This window comes from Podarcis gaigeae, assembly GCF_964106915.1.
Source record: "Podarcis gaigeae genome assembly, chromosome: 1".
In the NCBI taxonomy this organism is placed as follows: domain Eukaryota; kingdom Metazoa; phylum Chordata; class Lepidosauria; order Squamata; family Lacertidae; genus Podarcis; species Podarcis gaigeae.
The window spans coordinates 130,938,917-130,957,300 of record NC_139678.1 but is presented as its reverse complement, the minus strand read 5'-3'; the positions used below and the strand labels follow the sequence as shown (position 1 = coordinate 130,957,300).

The window sequence follows — 18,384 nt, the reverse complement described above, 5'->3', positions numbered from 1 at the left end:
ACAGCAGACTCAGCAAACACACAGGTCACAGTCTTTCCCACTGGGCTGAGACATACTGTATTTCTGTTTAAACTATAGTGATTATTTATAAAGGTGCATATATGTGCTTAGGCTGGTAGTTGAAATGACACTTCTCAGTGTGCTTAGAAATGTCACTTGTGCTAGGATCAAGGAATTTTTCTGGGCGGTGGTGTTTCTATGCCTTTGAGATGGGGCTTCCTCTCAGTATCTTAAGAGTACCGTATTTTTTGCTCTATAAGACGCACCAGACCATAAGACGCACCTAGTTTTTGAAGGAGGAAAACAAGAAAAATATATATTCTGAATCTCAGAAGCCAGAACAACAAGAGGGATCTCTGCGCAGCAAAAGCAGCGATCCCTCTTGCTGCTCTGGCTTCTGGGATAGCTGTGCAGCCTGTATTCACTCCATAAGATGCACACACATTTCCCCTTACTTTTTAGGAGGGAAAAAGTGAGTCTTATAGAGCAAAAAATAAGGTACTTTTTAAAAAAAGGTTTCAAATAATTGCAAAGAAACACCCCAAAACTTGAGATGTGCCCTAGGAATAACTCTGTGCTGTTGATTTTGCATCATCATCATTTACCATGCCATCACACTTGTAAAACACCACCTCCTTAATTCGTTCCAGAGTAATCTTGCAAGGTCATTGCTTCTTTCCATGTTCAGATGTGGCAGCTGACATAGAGTGTTTTGCCCAAGGCCACAGATACCTATCGCTGACCACAAATTTGAATCCAGGTGTCCCAGTCAGAGTTTAGTTTTTTGTCTAGCAAACTGTATCCTCTTCATGTAGAGCTTTTCGCTGTGTGAACTACATCACATTAGAAATGATTTTAGACATTCAAGGAGGCCCACGGTATAAACCTTTAGCTGAACTCTACAGTCTTAGTATGCACAATGTGGATTGCAAACGTCCTTGTGTCAGAATTTCTCAGTGGAAAACAGGAGAAAAGAACAAATTGAAATGAGTGACCTTTTAAACACCCAGTTCTCCATAAGTTCTTTCCCCTCTAAATATTCGGATTACATGAGTTGAGCTATCCCATCTTCTTTCTCTACACTCTCTCTACTCTCAGAGCATTTCTCAAAATAATTATTCTGCAATTGATTAATGTCTCTGCTCTCTTTCTCAGCTTTGCTCATGAGGATGATACAGTTCCATGACTGCTGTGCTATTTTTTGCTTCTAAAGGAACTGCTGAGTCAGTTTCCTCAATTTTGCTGTTGTACATGCAGTCTTTGATGATAATGCCACCATGCCATTAACATGTCTTTATAAAAGAGAGTTCCTAGAGATAGGTTTCCACCCTTATAGAGATAAATTTCCTGGACTAGTAGAAATTAATATTATGCAGAGGATTTTCAAAGACTGAACTATTCTCTGTGCCGTAGAGTTTCTGCATTGTAGTGGCTTAAAATCACCTCTTGTTCAAGGACCAAGTGCTGGGCAAACTGTGGGTTCCGTTCCAGCAGCACACCAAACCATGGTTTGCTCTAATAATAATTTAAAATCCAAACTATTAGCAAAATGATGCTCATAACTATGTTTTGTCAGTTTGGACATCACACCAAAGTGCTCATCATGGAGCTGGGAGTTGATGGCATGATGGGAGTTGTAGTCCAACAGCATCTGAGGGCTAGAGGTTCCTCAGCCCTGGTGTAGATGACTGATCTAGATGGACTGATTGGCTGAATCCATAAAAGGCAGCTTCCTGTGTTCTAAACCTAAAGTGAAGTGCTCTGAACTCCCTAAAGTGCTATATGATCCATGTTTGGTATTAGTGCTTCTCATGCCACTGGAGGTAATAATTTCAGTTTACTCATAAGTTGTAGATCAGCACTGTTATCTGATTGTGGCACACTTTGGTCCATCAGCTTAGGTTGATGTTTGAATGGTCTGGTGTGAGAAGAGCAAGGGGGTTGGGTTTCATGGACATTTGGTCCACGGTGACTCTCGGTGAGTCTAGTTTTCAAACCTGATACTGGTCAGATCAAGACTTCCTGGCAGCAGTCAACTAGCAGAGGAAAGCTGTGTTGTGTTCTAGATCATCGAGAGGCAGTCTTCAGACATGCAGGACTAGAACTTCTTTGAACAAAAGGTGAAACCAGGTGTAAAAAATGACTTCAGGGAGTGGACACACCCTTGAATTAAGGTTCTGGCATGATTCCTACTGAGAAGTAGAACTAGTATTTAGTTTCAGAACTGAACTCGTCTTTCCTGGCCCTGTTCTAAGCTTTGTTCATTTCATTTAATGAGGGGAGATGCTTTTTGTAGCTTTCAGTTGGGAATTTCCCTTGCCATTCAAATGCAAATCACCCAGATATCTACCAGTGAATCCCAATCTACCTTCTGACTCCCCCAGCTCTGGGCCACACCTTTCAGCCTTGAACCGATTCATCGGAAAGAGAAAGAAGGTCAGTGGCTATGTGCAGGATATAGCCCTCCTATACGTGTTGTCCCTGACACCTTCACATGCTAGATACATAGAATGAAGCACCCTCTCACCTCGCTTGTGTAGTTACATTTCTGGACCTGATCACTATTGCAAATGAGATACTGGGCTGGGTGGGCCCAGAGGTCTGACCCAGAACAGCTGTGCTTATGTTTACATGGCTTGCCTTTCTCAATCTGCACCGTCTGATCCCTCTCGACAATAAAGCTAGCATTACTTATGCAGGAAGAGAGCTAAATTGCCTCCAAAACCAAAATAGGAAGTATTAAAGGGGTGTGGTTTGGAAATTTTGGGGTGTATTGTCAGGATCCCAAGCACACGTACCCAAGATTACAGCCACGGAGCAGTTATTTTGCTGGGTCCTTTGTCTTTCCACGCAGCCGTAGCTTCTTGGAACCATCATCAGCGTAATACACTGTCAATTGTGAACATGCTTGGCAGTGCCAATGGCTGCCAGCCACTTGGCTCAGTTGACAGCTGAACTGAAGGTCTGAAAAGATTGTGAGATATTATTTTTCCCTTTGGCTGCTGGTAGCGCTCTCATGTGCAGGAGAAGAGGAGGCTCTGTGTGGCTTAATTGCTCTGCATCTCTACAATATAACGGAAAGACAAAGGCTTCTCTCTCCTTGAACATAAGTGGATGGGTTTCTTCTGCCATGCAGTGTCTCAAGCAATCATCTTGGAAACTCTGGTGGACGGATGAGATTTGCTGTAGGGCGAGGGGAGAGAGAAGGGAGGGTTTTTCCATTTGATTTGATTTATTATATTTCTGTGCTGCTTTTCATTCAAATGAACCTCAAAGCGGCTTACTGACAGCAAAGAACGATAACCCAGCGGAACACAGTAAAACATCACAAATACAGCTTAAACCATATAGAATGAAACAATGACAATCTATAAAACACTGTCAACAATTTTAAAAAAAATAAGCTGAACGTCACAATTAAAGCAAAAGTCATATTGTATGATTAACAGATCAACACAGCATTTATAATCTATAAAGCAATGCTAACATTCAGAATATAGCAATCAGAAAATAAGCTTAAGCGCTGTTAAGTTCAGACACACCCTCTCCACACCCCTATGACTCGTAATCTTCCGCTCTGTTAAAACGCAGACACGCATAGCTCAACGGTAGATCATGTTGTGCAAACCAAGGGTCCAAGGTCCAAGGCAGGGCTCCCGAGTGACTCACACCTGAAACCGGTGTGCCACTACCAATCACTATGGGCCAGATGGATCCATGATCTGACTTTGGCACGAGGCACAGTTCCCTCTGAATATTGTAATTTCTGGCAAATGAAGAGTTTGGAATGCAACTGTTTGGTGGAGCCACTGTGTAGGGAAAGGAGTTTAATTCAGCTGAGCAGAACAAGAAGCAGATCCTTCTTTTTAATTATTTTGTTGGTCTCAGTTAACTGAAGGGTTTTTTTTTTTTAAGTGGTGGTGCTAATTTATGTTGCGCCAAGGAGACGTTGCTAAGGACGATCGTGCAAAAAGGTGGGACCAGATTTTGGCCCGGAGTAAAATGGAGAAGTCGCTTGTCATATGGGAAAAGATGTGCGAAAGAGCACTCTAGGTAGCAGGGGAAAGTGAGGTCTGCAGTTGGGAAAAAGAGCACCTATTTCGTGGGTGTGAGGAACTGAAATAGAACTGGTACTTAATTGACTGGGGGGCATAAATCTAGCTTTAACACATTTGCCCCCTGTTTTAATTGCATGGCAGATACTTCTGCAAGCAGTGACAGTTTGGCTTCTTGCAGGGGGGTGGGGGGTGGAAGAGAATTTTCCAGCCCCATCTCAGCAAATGCCACTGAATCAAGTGACAGAAGGAGAGCTAATTTAGGTTGAACAAAAGCAAAAAAAAAAAAAAAAAGTAATTCACAGAGTATAAATGTGTCATTGTCTAAGAAGGGAATCAAGATATTTTGATGGGGAAATGTGCCTTAAAAATTAAATGAAGACCCTTCTATGGAAGGGTTAGTTTGGCTCGAGCCTCAATTTGAATCTGAAATGATGCTTAGAGCAGCACCTTGTAGAGACTTGCAGTGCTTTTGTTGCAGAAACAAATGGAATGGGGAGGCAGGTTGGGGGCTCAAGCTTCGTCTATTCAGAAGCAGCACGACGTGATGGAAGAGTGGGGTGACTGATGCAACAGGGAAGCAACACTGGGTCAAGAAAGAGTTAATGGCAGCAAGGAGGGGCAGGCAGGGGAGAGCAGTCAGCTGAGCCCCAGGTGAGGCAGGCCTGTCAAGATGGTTGATGAGGAGCCTTATCCTGTTGGGATCTGGAATCCAGAGTGACCACCTAGGGAGTCCTAGCAGGGGATGGGCGCCTGAAGATGTAAAAAAGAGAGAGAGAGAATGGAGAGTAAAGGGGAGGTAACAAACATTAATGGTGTTTGTTAAAATGGCATAAATTATGCAAAGGAACCAGGCCGACATCTATGATTCCTTGAAGATGAAAGGGACTTGGGGTTTGTTTGTTTGTTTTGCTTCATTTTAACTCACACGGCGGCTCAAGCAGCATAACTAATTCCTATAAACTTTGGTGCAGACACAATGCACTTTTGAAATGGCTGTGAGGAAAAGGCGTCATTGATGGGATGCAGAAAAATGACTCAGAATCGTTGTGCGGATTTTATGCACTAGGGCACTTGCCTCCTGAAGTGCTCAGAGAGGCATGTGTTGATGGTCACACCAACAAAATGTCCATTAAAAATGGGGGGGGGGGTGAAGGGGTCATTGTTGGTAGGGCTTAACTTCCATGTGCATAAGGCCTCACCTTAAATTCTTGGCATCCCCAGTTTTTTAAAGGCACACAGAGCAGATGGTGGGAGAGCGCTCTCTCTGCCCAAGACCCTAGAGAGCTGAGTAAACAACCCTTGACTAGAAAGACAACTAGAACTCAGCTCCACAGCTGTAAATAAAACATTTAAAGTGTGTTTTGAATGCGATATACAATGTGACGCTAGATAGCAATGGTGAGTCTTATGGAAAACTCAGTGTGTGCTTTTTTAAAAAAAAACACGCTTAAAAAAGAAGAAACATTTTCAGAACGGTTTCTATTTGTGTGTAGATTGACCGCGTTAGGCAAATAAAACTGATCAAGAGTTTTGGATTGGGGAGAATATATTCATGGGGCCGAAACCAGCTCTTCGGGAGTACCCGTGGCTGCCAAGAATGTGCCGTAATGGGGCAAAGATTCTGAACTGCAGTGCGTCAGATTCCTCTGGTGAGCAGTGCACAGTTGCCTCATGTTTTAGGGAAGCCACATTTGTACAGGTTTCCTGCTATGTGTATTATGCATCAATCTAGCATGTTCAATATGGGGCAGTGGATACTGTTAACCCTGCATAGCAAGCTTACCTCGCCATATTGGTAATATTTAGTCTTTTGTGTTCGGTCTGATGATTGCATTCCCCCCCCCCCCCCCAGACACAGATCCACAAAATATCGGTATCTGCTTTTAATGCTGTGCGCTGCGTTCTAACAGACAAGGTCATAAATAGACTTCTGTTGGATAAAATGAAAAGAAAAAGGCAAAATCATATAAAAATCTATATTCTGGCTTTTTTAGTGCTTACGTGCTACTCAGGGCAGTTAACAACAATTGAAACCCATCACAACAATAAAATTCCTCCTCAAATGCATTATAATAAAATCAGAGACAATTGCAATGAATAAGATGGACATCAGATAAAAAGTATATCTATCCAATAAAACAGACGCTTGCCTAAACAGGAGGGTTTTTGCCGTGTGGCGAAATAATGTAAGAGTGGTGGTCTAAGCTAGCGGTTACCATATTGTGAATGATATTCTAAGGAAAGCTTATACAGTGGGCTGAAATACTGACATCTCCCTGCTCCTTATTTGCTGGTTTTGCAGCTGTTGGCTTGTCATATATCCAGAGCTCTTAGTGCTAAAGCGAAGTTGAAACTAAAAGCTCTTATTACTTTTTTCTTCTTCTTAAGTTCTCCTAACCTCTCCAGGGACAAAAAAATAATAATGGCAATTTAAAGCAGCAGAGAGTTGTCAATTAGGGCAAAAGAAAAGAAAGTAATGGTTTGAATGAGGGATGGGGGGGGAGAAATGTGGGGGAAGAGTGTGTCGCAGACAGACTTTTGCATCCTGTTGCTAGGAAACCACATCAGCATTAAATACAGTGTGCTAATTGGCTAGCTTGTCAGTGCCTGGGTACCAGCCTGGGCCTGCTACACAGCTGCTTCTGCTGTCTGGTTGCTAGGCAACTGCATCTTCTCTCCCCCCCCCTTTTCTTCTGGCACCTAATTGTCTACTTTTGCTGCTGGTGTTGCTGCTGGGTACCAGTCTGGGCCTGCTGCTCTGCTGTTCTCCCGAGGGGCTGAGTTGGAGGGGGGGGGGAGGATATGTCAGCAATTAATGGAGCAGAAGGGCAAATTCTACAGAAGGCCTGGCACCTGTGTCTCCTAATTCTCCCTCCACCCCCAACAAAATCCTTCTGTTCTTAACGCACATCAGGTGCCTCAAGCTTCTTTTTCTGCTAAGCTTACAAGAACAGGCTTTAAAAAGGAATTGGAATTGAGGGAGCTTTGTCCCTTTCATGAAGCGACTAGCAGGGGGAGGATAATGTACCTTTTCTCAGCGTGTGTTGTGTCGGTGGGCTAGATGCGACGAATCGTTGCTTTCCTGCGTATGGGCTTGTGAGGGGTTGCGATAATTGAGTGCGGGTAGCTTAAGCCCTCTGAGACATTTTACTCTAAGAAGCATTCTTTACCGATGTTGAGAGAGAGTCTATTTTTCTGTATTTCGTTCTCCTTTTCATGCTTCACATTCTATGCAGAATGACATGTGAAGGTTGTCACGGACACTTAAATGACAGAGCCACTTAGGAGGTGGTTTGCCGTTGATGTAGGTAAATTGATTGAAGCGGCTCCTTTTCATTCCTTAAATGGGAATGACCGGTAGCTGCCACACAAGGGCCTGCCTGTCTCCACTCAGACGTGTGCATTGACCATTCCATGGCTGCAGCGTGAAGCAATGACTGGTGTGTTGCGAGCTCTCACAAATCCAATTCCCACAGAAAGGATAGCATTCTGTCCCCTTACGTAGAGTTTTTCAGTGGAGTCGATTCATTCAAATGTTGAGTAATCAAGTAATGTGTGAATTAACCCCAAACGACAAAGCGAGATTGGCTGCAGCAAGGCTTTGTACCCGTGCTGAAGGGCTCAGAGAAGGTGATGTATTGGGATCCTGCCCCCATCTCCAGAATGAGTCCTGGCTTTCTATGGTTACGATGTTCCTGCCACTTCTATAAATTGCAAGATCCCACAAAGTGTTGTTGTTTAGTCATTTAGTCGTGTCCGACTCTTCGTGACCCCATGGACCAGAGCACGTCAGGCACTCCTGCCTTCCACTGCCTCCCACAGTTTGGTCAAACTCATGCTGGTAGCTTCAAGAACACTGTCCAACCATCTCGTCCTCTGTCGTCCCCTTCTCCTTGTGTCCTCAATCTTTTCCAACATGAGGGTCTTTTCCAGGGAGTCTTCTCTTCTCATGAGGTGGCCAAAGTACTGGATCTGTCCTTCCAGTGAGCACTCAGGGCTGATTCTGTTTAGAATGGATAGGTTTGATCTTCTTGCAGTCCATGGGACTCTCAAGAGTCTCCTCCAGCACCATAATTCAAAAGCATCAATTCTTTGGCGATCAGCCTTCTTGATGGTCCAGCTCTCACTTCCCTACATCACTACTGGGAAAACCATAGCTTGAACTATATGGACTTTTGTTGGCAAGGTGATGTCACAAAGTGATCCCACAAAGTAGCATGCTTGAAAGGAGAAAAGGCATTTTCTGGAGTGGAATTCAGAGGGCTCGGTTCATAATATGGGTTACCAGCAGGATGATGCAGAGTTCTTACCATTCCTGTTTTGTAGTCATTCATACCATTCGTTGGGAACTTTGAATTCAGAACAGCCTTTCAGGCCAGTGTTAAGCATGGGATGTTGGTTCTAAATCTGCTTTCAATGGGCATTTTTGTGGCTTTAGGTGCCATTGATCTGCCTGTCAAGTCTCTCAACTACAGGCTGTGTGATATTCCATCTCAGGTAGGCGTTTTGATTCTACAAAACTGTGTGGGAGCAAATACGTTGACGGAAAAGATGGTTGCAGTGGTGGTGTGCTGCTTTTCCTCTCACACGTCTGCCATGTTTCTCTTCTTCATTTTTCAGATTAATGTGCATGCGTGAATTGCTGTTGATGGTGTTTGCCAAAATGGTGCTTACACCATTTCTCTCTCTAAATAGGAATGGTACAGTACCCCAGCCACCTTAGCAATGAATTGCACTTTTTCTTACCTGATGAAATCAACTAGAGGCACATTCAACAATGAAAGAATCTCAAAAGAAACCGAAACAGATTTTTCTATTAGTTTCACTGTGATTGGTTCAAGAATGACACACATACTTTATGCTTGGGTTATATTTTTTATCTCCAAATCTATCTCTCTTTTAAACAGCTGAATTTGTTTGTTTGTTTGTTTGTTTGCTCTTTCTCTCTTTGTCTAAAAAACAACAATTTGTTCCATCTATGAATCCTACTTTTGCATAATGTGTTTTAAGATTAAATGCAAGTCCCGGGGGATTTCACATCCAGGATATTAGAGGGAATGATTGCATCGTCAATCATTAACTTACTAGTACTTTGAAAAGGTGAAATTATTTTCGTTTCTAGCTTTTGGAAATGGAAAACACTAAGGTTATAACATAAAACTGCATACATTCAGATTTTTAAAACTCAGCTGTTTGTTGAATTTGCTTATAAATCCATTTATGGCAAAAACTCACTTCAGAGGGTTTCGGCCAAGATATAAATCTGTCATGAGTATGAATGTTAAATATATTCTGGGGCACATCAAACTAGAAGAACCTTAATACTTCAAGATAATTTGGAGCAATTTTAATTTATAGGGCTTCCATTTTGTTACATTTGAAAGACAGTCTTCCCTCCACCCCTACGTTGGCACGTATATGCTTCAAACAAGCCATAGTTCGGCTTGTTGTGTCATCCAAAAGTGGACTGTGGTTTACTTCAAAACCTAGAAAGCCAGAAATAAACGAAGAATTCTAAGGACTGTGCAGGCAGTCACATTCATGATTAAACTATGGTTTATTACAAACTTTGGTTTATTGCTACATATGAACACGACTCTTACCGATAAGGCAGGTGAGTATTATTTCTGCGTTGCAGATAGAGGGGCTGTGCTGGACTCTTGAGTGAAGCAGTAATTCAAAGTAGAAGAAGAAGAAGAAGAAGAGTTTGGATTTGATATCCCGCCTTTCACTCCCTTTAAGGAGTCTCAAAGCGGCTAACATTCTCCTTCCTCCCCCACAACAAACACTCTGTGAGGTGAGTGAGGCTGAGAGACTTCACAGAAGTGTGACTGGCCCAAGGTCAGCAGCTGCATGTGGAGGAGCGGGGAATCGAACCCGGTTCCCCAGATTACGAGTCCACTGCTCTTAACCACTACACCACCCTGTGAGATTGCCTTAGCTGGCTGAGTGTCTTAGCTGTTACACTGCACCACGTGATGCTCGGCTGAGATCACAGTGAATCACGAGGGGTGTTCTGTATCTCTGGTGCTACTTTATCGCTTCTTTAATGCCTCCTTTTAATTTATTGTTTGTATACGTATTAGCTGTTTTTGTGACCTTTGTTGGTTTATTTTGTTCACTGTCTTGAACAAAAGCAGTAGCAAGTAAATGACCTAATAGTGGGGTTTTTTAGGTGTGTGTGATACTCAGTCCAGGTCAGGCTACGAGATCACTTTGATCTGAAAAGTGCTCCTGTTCTGGCACCAAAAAGAGTCTGGTCTGATGAGTGGAGGAGGAGGAAGAGCTGTTTAACACAGAGTCTCCATGGCACTTTACTGTCTGCTAGAAAAAAGCAGCATTAATCCTGAATTTTGAACAAGTGGAGCTGCCTTATACAGAATCAGACCATCAAATTCAGTATTTTTCACTCTGGCAGTAGCTGTACAAGAAATCTAGTTGAGGGTCTCTCCTCGCAGTCCTGCTGCCTACAGACTAACTGGAGATAAAAAGATAAAGGGTAAAGTGACCCCTGACCATTAGGTCCAGTCGTGGCCGACTCTGGGGTAAAGGGTCCTTTACCTTTCATGGGCAACTCTGGGGTTGCAGGGCTCATCTCACTTTACTGGCCGAGGGAGCCGGCATACAGCTTCCAGGTCATGTGGCCAGCATGATTAAGTTGCTTCCAGCGAACCAGAGCAGCGCACGGAAATGCCGTTCACCTTCCCGCCGGAGTGGTACTTATTCATCTACTTGCACTTGATGTGCTTTCAAACTGCTAGGTTGGCAGGAGCAGGGACTGAGCAATGGGAGCTCACCCCGTCATGGGGATTCGAACCGCCAACCTTCTGATCAGCAAGTCCTAGGCTCTGTGGTTTAACCCACAGCGCCACCCGCGTCCCCTGAACTGGAGATACCTGAGATTAAATCTAGGCATATGCTCTGAACTTAATGTTCTTCTTTTACCAGAAAGCTACAGATTGTGTATGGATGTGGATAGAAAAGAACCGCGTAGAGGGTTCCCCCTTTTAAATAATTTGTTTAATTTTGTTAAATAAATACCTGAAGAGCCTTCCATTTTGGAAACTTGTGTCCTTGCTTGTCCTGCTGTGCTCATGCAGAGGTGGAAAGCTGGGCAGGCAGAGTTAGTTAGAAAAAAAAAATCTGTAGAATAGCAGTAATGATGAGCTTGCTTCTACAGAGATGTTGGGATGGTAAACACAATCTTCAAAGCTCTTTTTCAATTGAAAGCACAGAAATTATAAATAGATCAGAGCCGCTTCAGTTCTAAACAGGTGGCTGTAGGTGGATATTATATGAAAGTAACTTGCCCTCTTTTAGCTTCCTGATTTTATCCCGCGACAGCTCAGAAAAGTAGTACAGTATGTAAAAAAGCAAGAATAGATGTTGAATGTTCAGCTCCTAGTTTGAATTCAACCTAGGCCCTTCATGAAAGCAACTGCTTCTTTTGCAAGATGCTATAGAATGGGACACGGGTGGCGCATGGGTGGTTAAACCACAGAGCCTAGGACTTGCCAATCAGAAGGTTGGCAGTTCAAATCCCCGCGACGGGGTGAGCTCCCGTTGCTCGGTCCCTGCTCCTGCCAACCTAGCAGTTCGAAAGCACATCAAAGTGCAAGTAGATAAATAGGTACCACTCTGGCGGGAAGGTAAACAGCGTTTTTGTGCGCTGCTCTGGTTTGCCAGAAGCGGCTTAGTCATGCTGGCCACATGACCTGGAAGCTGTACGCCGGCTCCCTCGGCCAATAAAGTGAGATGAGCCCTGCAACCCCAGAGTTGCCCATGAAAGGTAAAGGACCCTTTACCTTTTCAGAATGGCTATATTGTGACTACAGTATACAATAAAGCAACCTCTCAGAATCCATTTTCTGCACTCATTCTTTAAATGCTTATTTCTTCTGCTCCTTGTCCGTAAAACACAGCACAACAGTACACAATGTGAGAAGATGCAAGAAGGTCCCAAAGGTTTAGCACTTATGAAACCCAGATTGCAAATTTATATATTATGTAAATTTATATTATTATTTTTCCTGGAGACCATTGCACTTATCAGTGGATGAGATAACCAAGTGATACTTTCTTTAATTGTTTTCAGGGAAATGAAAGCATTAATGAAATATTATGTAATGAGATGGTCACTGTTCCTTTTCCCTGCATTTGGCTTTGAAGTTTTGCCTAGCTGTCAAGGGGAGCAGGGAGCAGCCACATCTTGGCTGAGGTCTGAGGGTCAAGGATTCCTTTAGACAGCAGCTTTTAAAGGTCACATTTTCCTTTGTCTTTCTGTTTTGTCCTCTGCACTGCATACAGTATGCAGGCGTGCAGTGCCGGGGAACACAAGAGACACTGTCTGACATTTGGCAGCAAGGCAGCTCGTGTTACAAAAGAAAAGAATCTGAAAAGAAGGCTAGTCTCAATGCTGGGCAAAGCTACTCTGGAATGCCCCCAGAGCTCAGCTATCATAGATGTTAGAGGGATATCTGACGCTCAAATAAGTCGGAATACACTCCAGAAGGCTTTAGCAGCCTCCGTGCAATGGGTTTCATGCAGCACTGCTGTCAAGATTATCCATCTTGGGTCGTATTTTTCAGCTGGTATCGCTGAAGGCCACCCCAATTAGTGGCTGCAAGATATTTCGTTTGTTACATTAGATCTTGGATCGTTGAATTGGATACCAAGGGAATTATTCACTTCCATGGCAAATCAGTGTTGGAAAATCTCAAGCCGCTGTAGAAAACGATGGATCCTTTATCCTAGAAGGAAGGTGGCTAGGAGCCGGGTTGCTTCAGTTTCTGGACAAGATGGGGGTCTGATAAGCTAGCCTAGTCAGGAACTACACAATATTGTCTCCAGCGCCTTCCCTTTATGAAAGTGGATGCTTTTATTCATGTCTTCATGAGAATAGGTGTGCATTCTGTTATTTTGACTGATGACCTGTCCTCAATCCCAACAGGTCAGGGAACAGTAGGGTATAAAACCATGCATCTCCCTGCTTCAGTAGGTTGGCAGTTGAAAGGCAAGTCCATGCTTCATGTAGCTGATGCTGTTCCTGGATACATGGTGTTAAGCAGTTATTTTCTGCATAAGATATCGTTTACAGAATAGGTGCATCTTTTATAAAGCAGTGTCAGAGAGCCACCTGGCCAGGTCATTTGTTGCACAAGGCACTGGAGTAAATAACTTGTTGCTGGAGCAGTTGTGTTTGCTGTGCAAGGTGTATAATATACAATTTGTGCCCCGCTTCTACATTATTCTGCTTTTTAAAAATTATTCAACGCATATGAAAGTTGCCGTTTTTATGTGTACTTTTAAACATATTTTAAAATACTGGAAACCCAGCCAGGTGGGTGCTGTAATAATAATAATAATAATAGTAGTAGTAGTAGTAGTAATAGTAATAATAATAATAATAATAATAATAATAATAATAATAATAATAAAGCTGTTCTGCTTTATTTTAAATTGCATTAAGACACATACCTTTTACTGTACAGAGGGGAGGGCATTCTTCTCATGCTCAAAGGCACTCATGAGCACATATGTAGTGACATGTATTTTTTAAAATATATATATATAAATTTTTATTAGTTTTTAACATATCATTTTCAACAGTAATTGAATATACTTTTACATCTTATTCAGTTTTTTTTACTTCCATCAATCCTGCCTGAAAATTTTCCAATCTTATCTCTCAGTATGCATTTCTTATCTTCCCTATTACATTTCAAACACATAACCAATATCTCTATCTTTGTCTACTTTGTAACACTTTGTATATTTCTCCATACAAAACGTCTTGTAGTCCTACTAGCATAATTTGTTGATTACAGTTGCTCTTCAAATACTTCTTCCAATCTTCTGTAAATCTCTGGTCCCACAGGTTTCGAATCCTTCCTGTCATTTTGTCCAATTCTGCATAGTCCATTAATTTCGTGTGCCATTCTTCTTTCGTCGGAATTTCTTCTTGTTTCTATTTCTGGGCTAACAATACTCTTGCCGCAGTTGTTGCATATAAAAACAATTTAACATCTTGCTATTTATGTCCTGACCTATAATACCAAGTAAACATGCTTCTGGGTTTTTTTTAAAATGTATATTTCAAAATCTTTTTCATCTCATTATATATCATTTCCCAGAAGTTCTTTACTTTTTTACATTCCCACCACATACGATATGTTGTTCCTACTTTTTCTTTACATTTCCAACACTATATGTATTGACATGTCTTAGCAGTTTTGAGCCATTGAGAACTCTTGAATTCAAGAGAGTTCCAATACGTTATGTGAAATGAAACAATGCACTTAAAAAAACCCCAACACCTCCAACTCTACCCCCCCCCCCACTTTCCCCCTCACTTTCCCCTAAGGTAAAGGTAAAGGTAAAGGGACCCCTGACCATTAGGTCCAGTTGTGACCGACTCTGGGGTTGCGGTGTTCATCTCGCTTTATTGGCCGAGGGAGCCAACGTACAACTTCCGGGTCATGTGGCCAGCATGACTAAGCCGCTTCTGGCAAACCAGAGCAGCGCACAGAAACGCCGCTTACCTTCCCGCCGGAGCGGTACCTATTTATCTACTTGCACTTTGATGTGCTTTCGAGCTGCTAGGTGGGCAGGAGCTGGGACCGAGCAATGGGAGCTCACCCCATTGCGGGGATTTGAACCGCCGACCTTCTGATCGGCAAGTCCTAGGCTCTGTGGTTTAACCCACAGTGCCACCCGTGTCCCCTAAGGTAGCTGGATGCAAAACAGAACAGGGTTCCTGCATCTTCAGCTGTTTTGTAGAAGGGTGAGGATGTCAGCAGGTGTAGCTGGAGTCACAAGCTACACCTGAAATCCCCTCGTCCCCCATAACTTTAAAGGCTCAGGAACCCCATCCCTCTTCGCATGATCTGGCTACCCTCCTTTCTCATTTATTGCCTTGAGAGACGAGATCACTTGACTAATGGGCTGGTGGATCAATGGGTGTTTGGCTTTGCTACACCTGCTTCAATTTTGTATAGAGTTTCCTTTCTGCATTGCTCTGCCTTTCAGTTTTAGATCACTCTCTCCCCCTTTCATTTGGAAACCCATCTGAGCTGAGGATAAAAGGCTCTGGTTGCTGAACTGTAGGAGATATCTCTGCCCATTCTCTTCATCTGCCTGTGCCAGATTTCCACTTTATCTTTGGAGTAGCAGAGCCTAGCTTGCAATCAGTAATGTTTAGTAAATGACTAACCACAGAGAAGCCTCTCTCCTTTTGCCTACCTTGGGGCCTGATGAGAGATGCTTGTGTTAGCTTCATTATAATTGCGGGGCTTAAACTGGAGATTAATTTGGGCCTTTTTCAGCTTTTCTCCTGTCTTCATTTGCCCACTCCTTGAACATGTGGTTTCTCTTAGATTTGGGCTATAAAGCAATCAGATCTCCCATTTCTCTCCTTGCTCTTGCTAATAATAAATAACACAGAAGACACATCAGTGTTTAGGATTCAAGAAGCTTGTCACTTGAAGGCAGTGGCTGTGAATGAGCTTTAAAGGGCATCTTTAAGGTGATTTCCAGTATTTAAAAAATATTTTCCTCTTCCCTGCTGCTGACAGTTCCTTATTAAGGAAGCAACAATGAAGACTGTTCTTCTTTTACTGTGTACTCTCTTTTGCTATTGGGCCCACTTTGTTCTTGCTGAGCTGCATACTGAATGTATAGCTGCGTATTGAATACTGTGTGTGTTTGGTTTCAATATCGGGATTCTTTCTCGTGTTAAAATACACAGATATTGGATCCATCCACTGTCTGCAGCTAGGTGCTGTCTGAATGACAACTAGATTGGAGAGAGGAGACCTAAGCTGAAAGGATGCTATACCATTCGCTGGTTGTCCTCCCTCTGGTTTGGATTAACACCATCTTTCAAAGAGCAGAAAGCTTTGTCAGTTGTGATGGTGACAAGCACATTGGCAGACTTTTGCAAGAGAAGGGGAGCAAACATGAAATGACAGTATCTCTCTTAAAAATCTCTGTGGTGCACCTGGTTCCATCCCACAGAAGAAGCATCATTGCCTGCTGTTAAAATCATTTGCTTCTGTTGCAAATCAGGTCTCATTTACCGTATTTTTCGCTCTATAGGACGCACCGGACCATAGGACGCACCTTGTTTTAGAGGGGGAGAACAAGGGGAAAAATTTTTTCCCCTCTCTGCTCAGCACCCCTTCAGTGAAGCGGCAGGAGAAACAGAGCCCCTTCCAGGGGCGTTGCGCAGCTCTCCCTCTCTGCTGAAGCCGGGAGAGTCTTGCTCTTGTGGCTTCAGCGAAAGGAACTCGAAGGCTGCGGAGCGCAGCGGGAACTTGCACTGTGCTCCGAAGGCTTCAGGCAGCTATCCCTGAAGCCTGGAGAGCGAGAGGGGTCGGTGTGCCCTGAAAGCAATGCGAAGCCTCTGGAGCGCAGGGGGAGCGCCCCCTCTGCGCTTCGGAGGCTTTGCATTGCTATCGCTGAAGCCAAGGAGCCTGCATTCGCTCCATAGGACGCACACACATTTCCCCTTAATTTTTGGAGGGGGAAAAGTGTGTCCTACGGAGCGAAAATACGGTAGCTAGGGTTAAAACATAAGTGCACCATCACCTAGCACCAGTTCACACATACATATTTCGAACTTAGACCTAAACTACTAGAAGAATGCAACTTTCATGTGTGAATGGGCCCATCCAGAATAGATGAAACTGGGCTGTTGTTCAGATTTTATTTTATTTTATTATAAAAAAGAAGAAGAAATCAGTTACAGTGCTAATCATTGAAAATAGAACCAGTGCTTCCTGTAGTAAATGAGCCACTTTCATAAGAGTTTCACAGTCTCAGATTTCAAAGGCATCTTTAAGGGTCTGCCACAGAATATCTTGGTTCCTGCACTAGTTTCTTATTACAGGCCTATTTATGCATGGGATATCTTCTGAGGCACTGTGCATTTAAGTGAAATTGTGTATATTGGGAACGCCATTGAAAAAGCCCTCAAATACCCTCTAAACTTCTGGAAGCCCTTGAAAAACCCTTTAAAAAAAACACCCAAAAAAATCCGCCAAACTCCACCACAATCTTGCCCCTGCCCCCAATCCCTTGATTCCAGAAGGAGAGATAATATATCGGGATAATATATCAGGAGGGCTTGGAAATTGAAATCTCCTGCTTTGTTCAGGGTACATAGACAACCTGGAGAGGCCATGATGCTCTGGCAGCAATACAACCCTCCTCTTTAGCATGTAAAATGTTGGTGACCACACACTCCAGCTTTTGGTTGACACTGACTATTAAGTTGTGGGTGAACATATCAGACGACACAGCAATTCTTCAAACAGCTCTTGTTTATTCACAGGCCAGAACAGAACAGAACTGAAGGGCTCAGCCAGCCTGCTTATATAGAGCTCCAGTACAACGTGACTGTAACAACTTTCTGTAACTATCCAATCACTGAACGTCACTTTCGATCCCTTATTTGCATATGTGGACCTGAACTGTCTACAGTATCCCCCTGCTGGCCCAGGGTGAGAACTTCAGTACATAACACTGACAAAACTTCTTCCGTCTTCTTTGCAGGTGAGAAGCCTTACAAGTGTTCGTGGGAAGGGTGCGAGTGGCGTTTTGCACGAAGCGACGAGCTCACGCGACACTACAGGAAACACACGGGGGCAAAACCCTTCAAGTGCAACCACTGCGACAGGTAACTTGCATCCCACCTATTGGTTCAAGAGCTGCCCTCGAGACAACTTGGAGGAAAATCTTTTTTCTTTTTTTTTAAAGAAACGTTTAATGCAACAATGGCTGCTTATTTTGGAGGAAGGGGAATCGGTCACACAAGAGCCCCCGTGATTGAGCTATAGGGTTACCTTTCAGCCATGCATCTCCAAACATTTCAAGGTTGATTCCACTTCCTTGGACAGAAAGGGAAACAGGCCCTGCCCAGTAACCAAACCAGGTTTCCAGTTCAGTGCCTGGAATCTCCAGTTAAAGCAGTCTCAGATATTAACAGCTGGAAAAATCTCTCTTCCGGAAACCTTCAAAAGTTGCTTCCAATCAGCTCAGACAATACTGGTGGGGCTTGGCTTGTTCGTTGCTGATACATTAACAGAGTGCGCATTTCAAAAGCCCATAATTCTGTTGCAGATATAAATATTTTACTCACGCAGATGTGAATATTTTATTTCTTTCCCTATTAAGCAAGACTGGCTTACCCCACTGGGTAGGGTGGGTATTTGTCCGGAGTCCAAGGAAGTGGAGCACGCTTTCATTTACAGGAATTGCATGCTAGGAAATCTCTTGGTATTTGCACCAGACCATCAGCAAAATGCGCAGGTACAGATGAAATGCT

The 18,384-nt window shown here is 43.3% G+C and overlaps 2 protein-coding genes across 3 annotated transcripts in view; both read left to right on the top strand.

Annotated features, from left to right (window-relative positions):
- PLEKHM3 (pleckstrin homology domain containing M3) overlaps positions 1 to 18,384 on the top strand; it is a 798,157-nt gene that overhangs the window by 403,095 nt on the left and 376,678 nt on the right. The gene's annotated exons all lie outside the window — the stretch shown is intronic.
- KLF7 (KLF transcription factor 7) overlaps positions 1 to 18,384 on the top strand; it is an 82,760-nt gene that overhangs the window by 45,838 nt on the left and 18,538 nt on the right. The window contains exon 4 of the mRNA XM_083714019.1: positions 17,613 to 17,736. Coding sequence (XP_083570145.1) covers positions 17,613 to 17,736 — 124 coding nt within the window. The remainder of the gene's footprint in view (positions 1 to 17,612; positions 17,737 to 18,384) is intronic.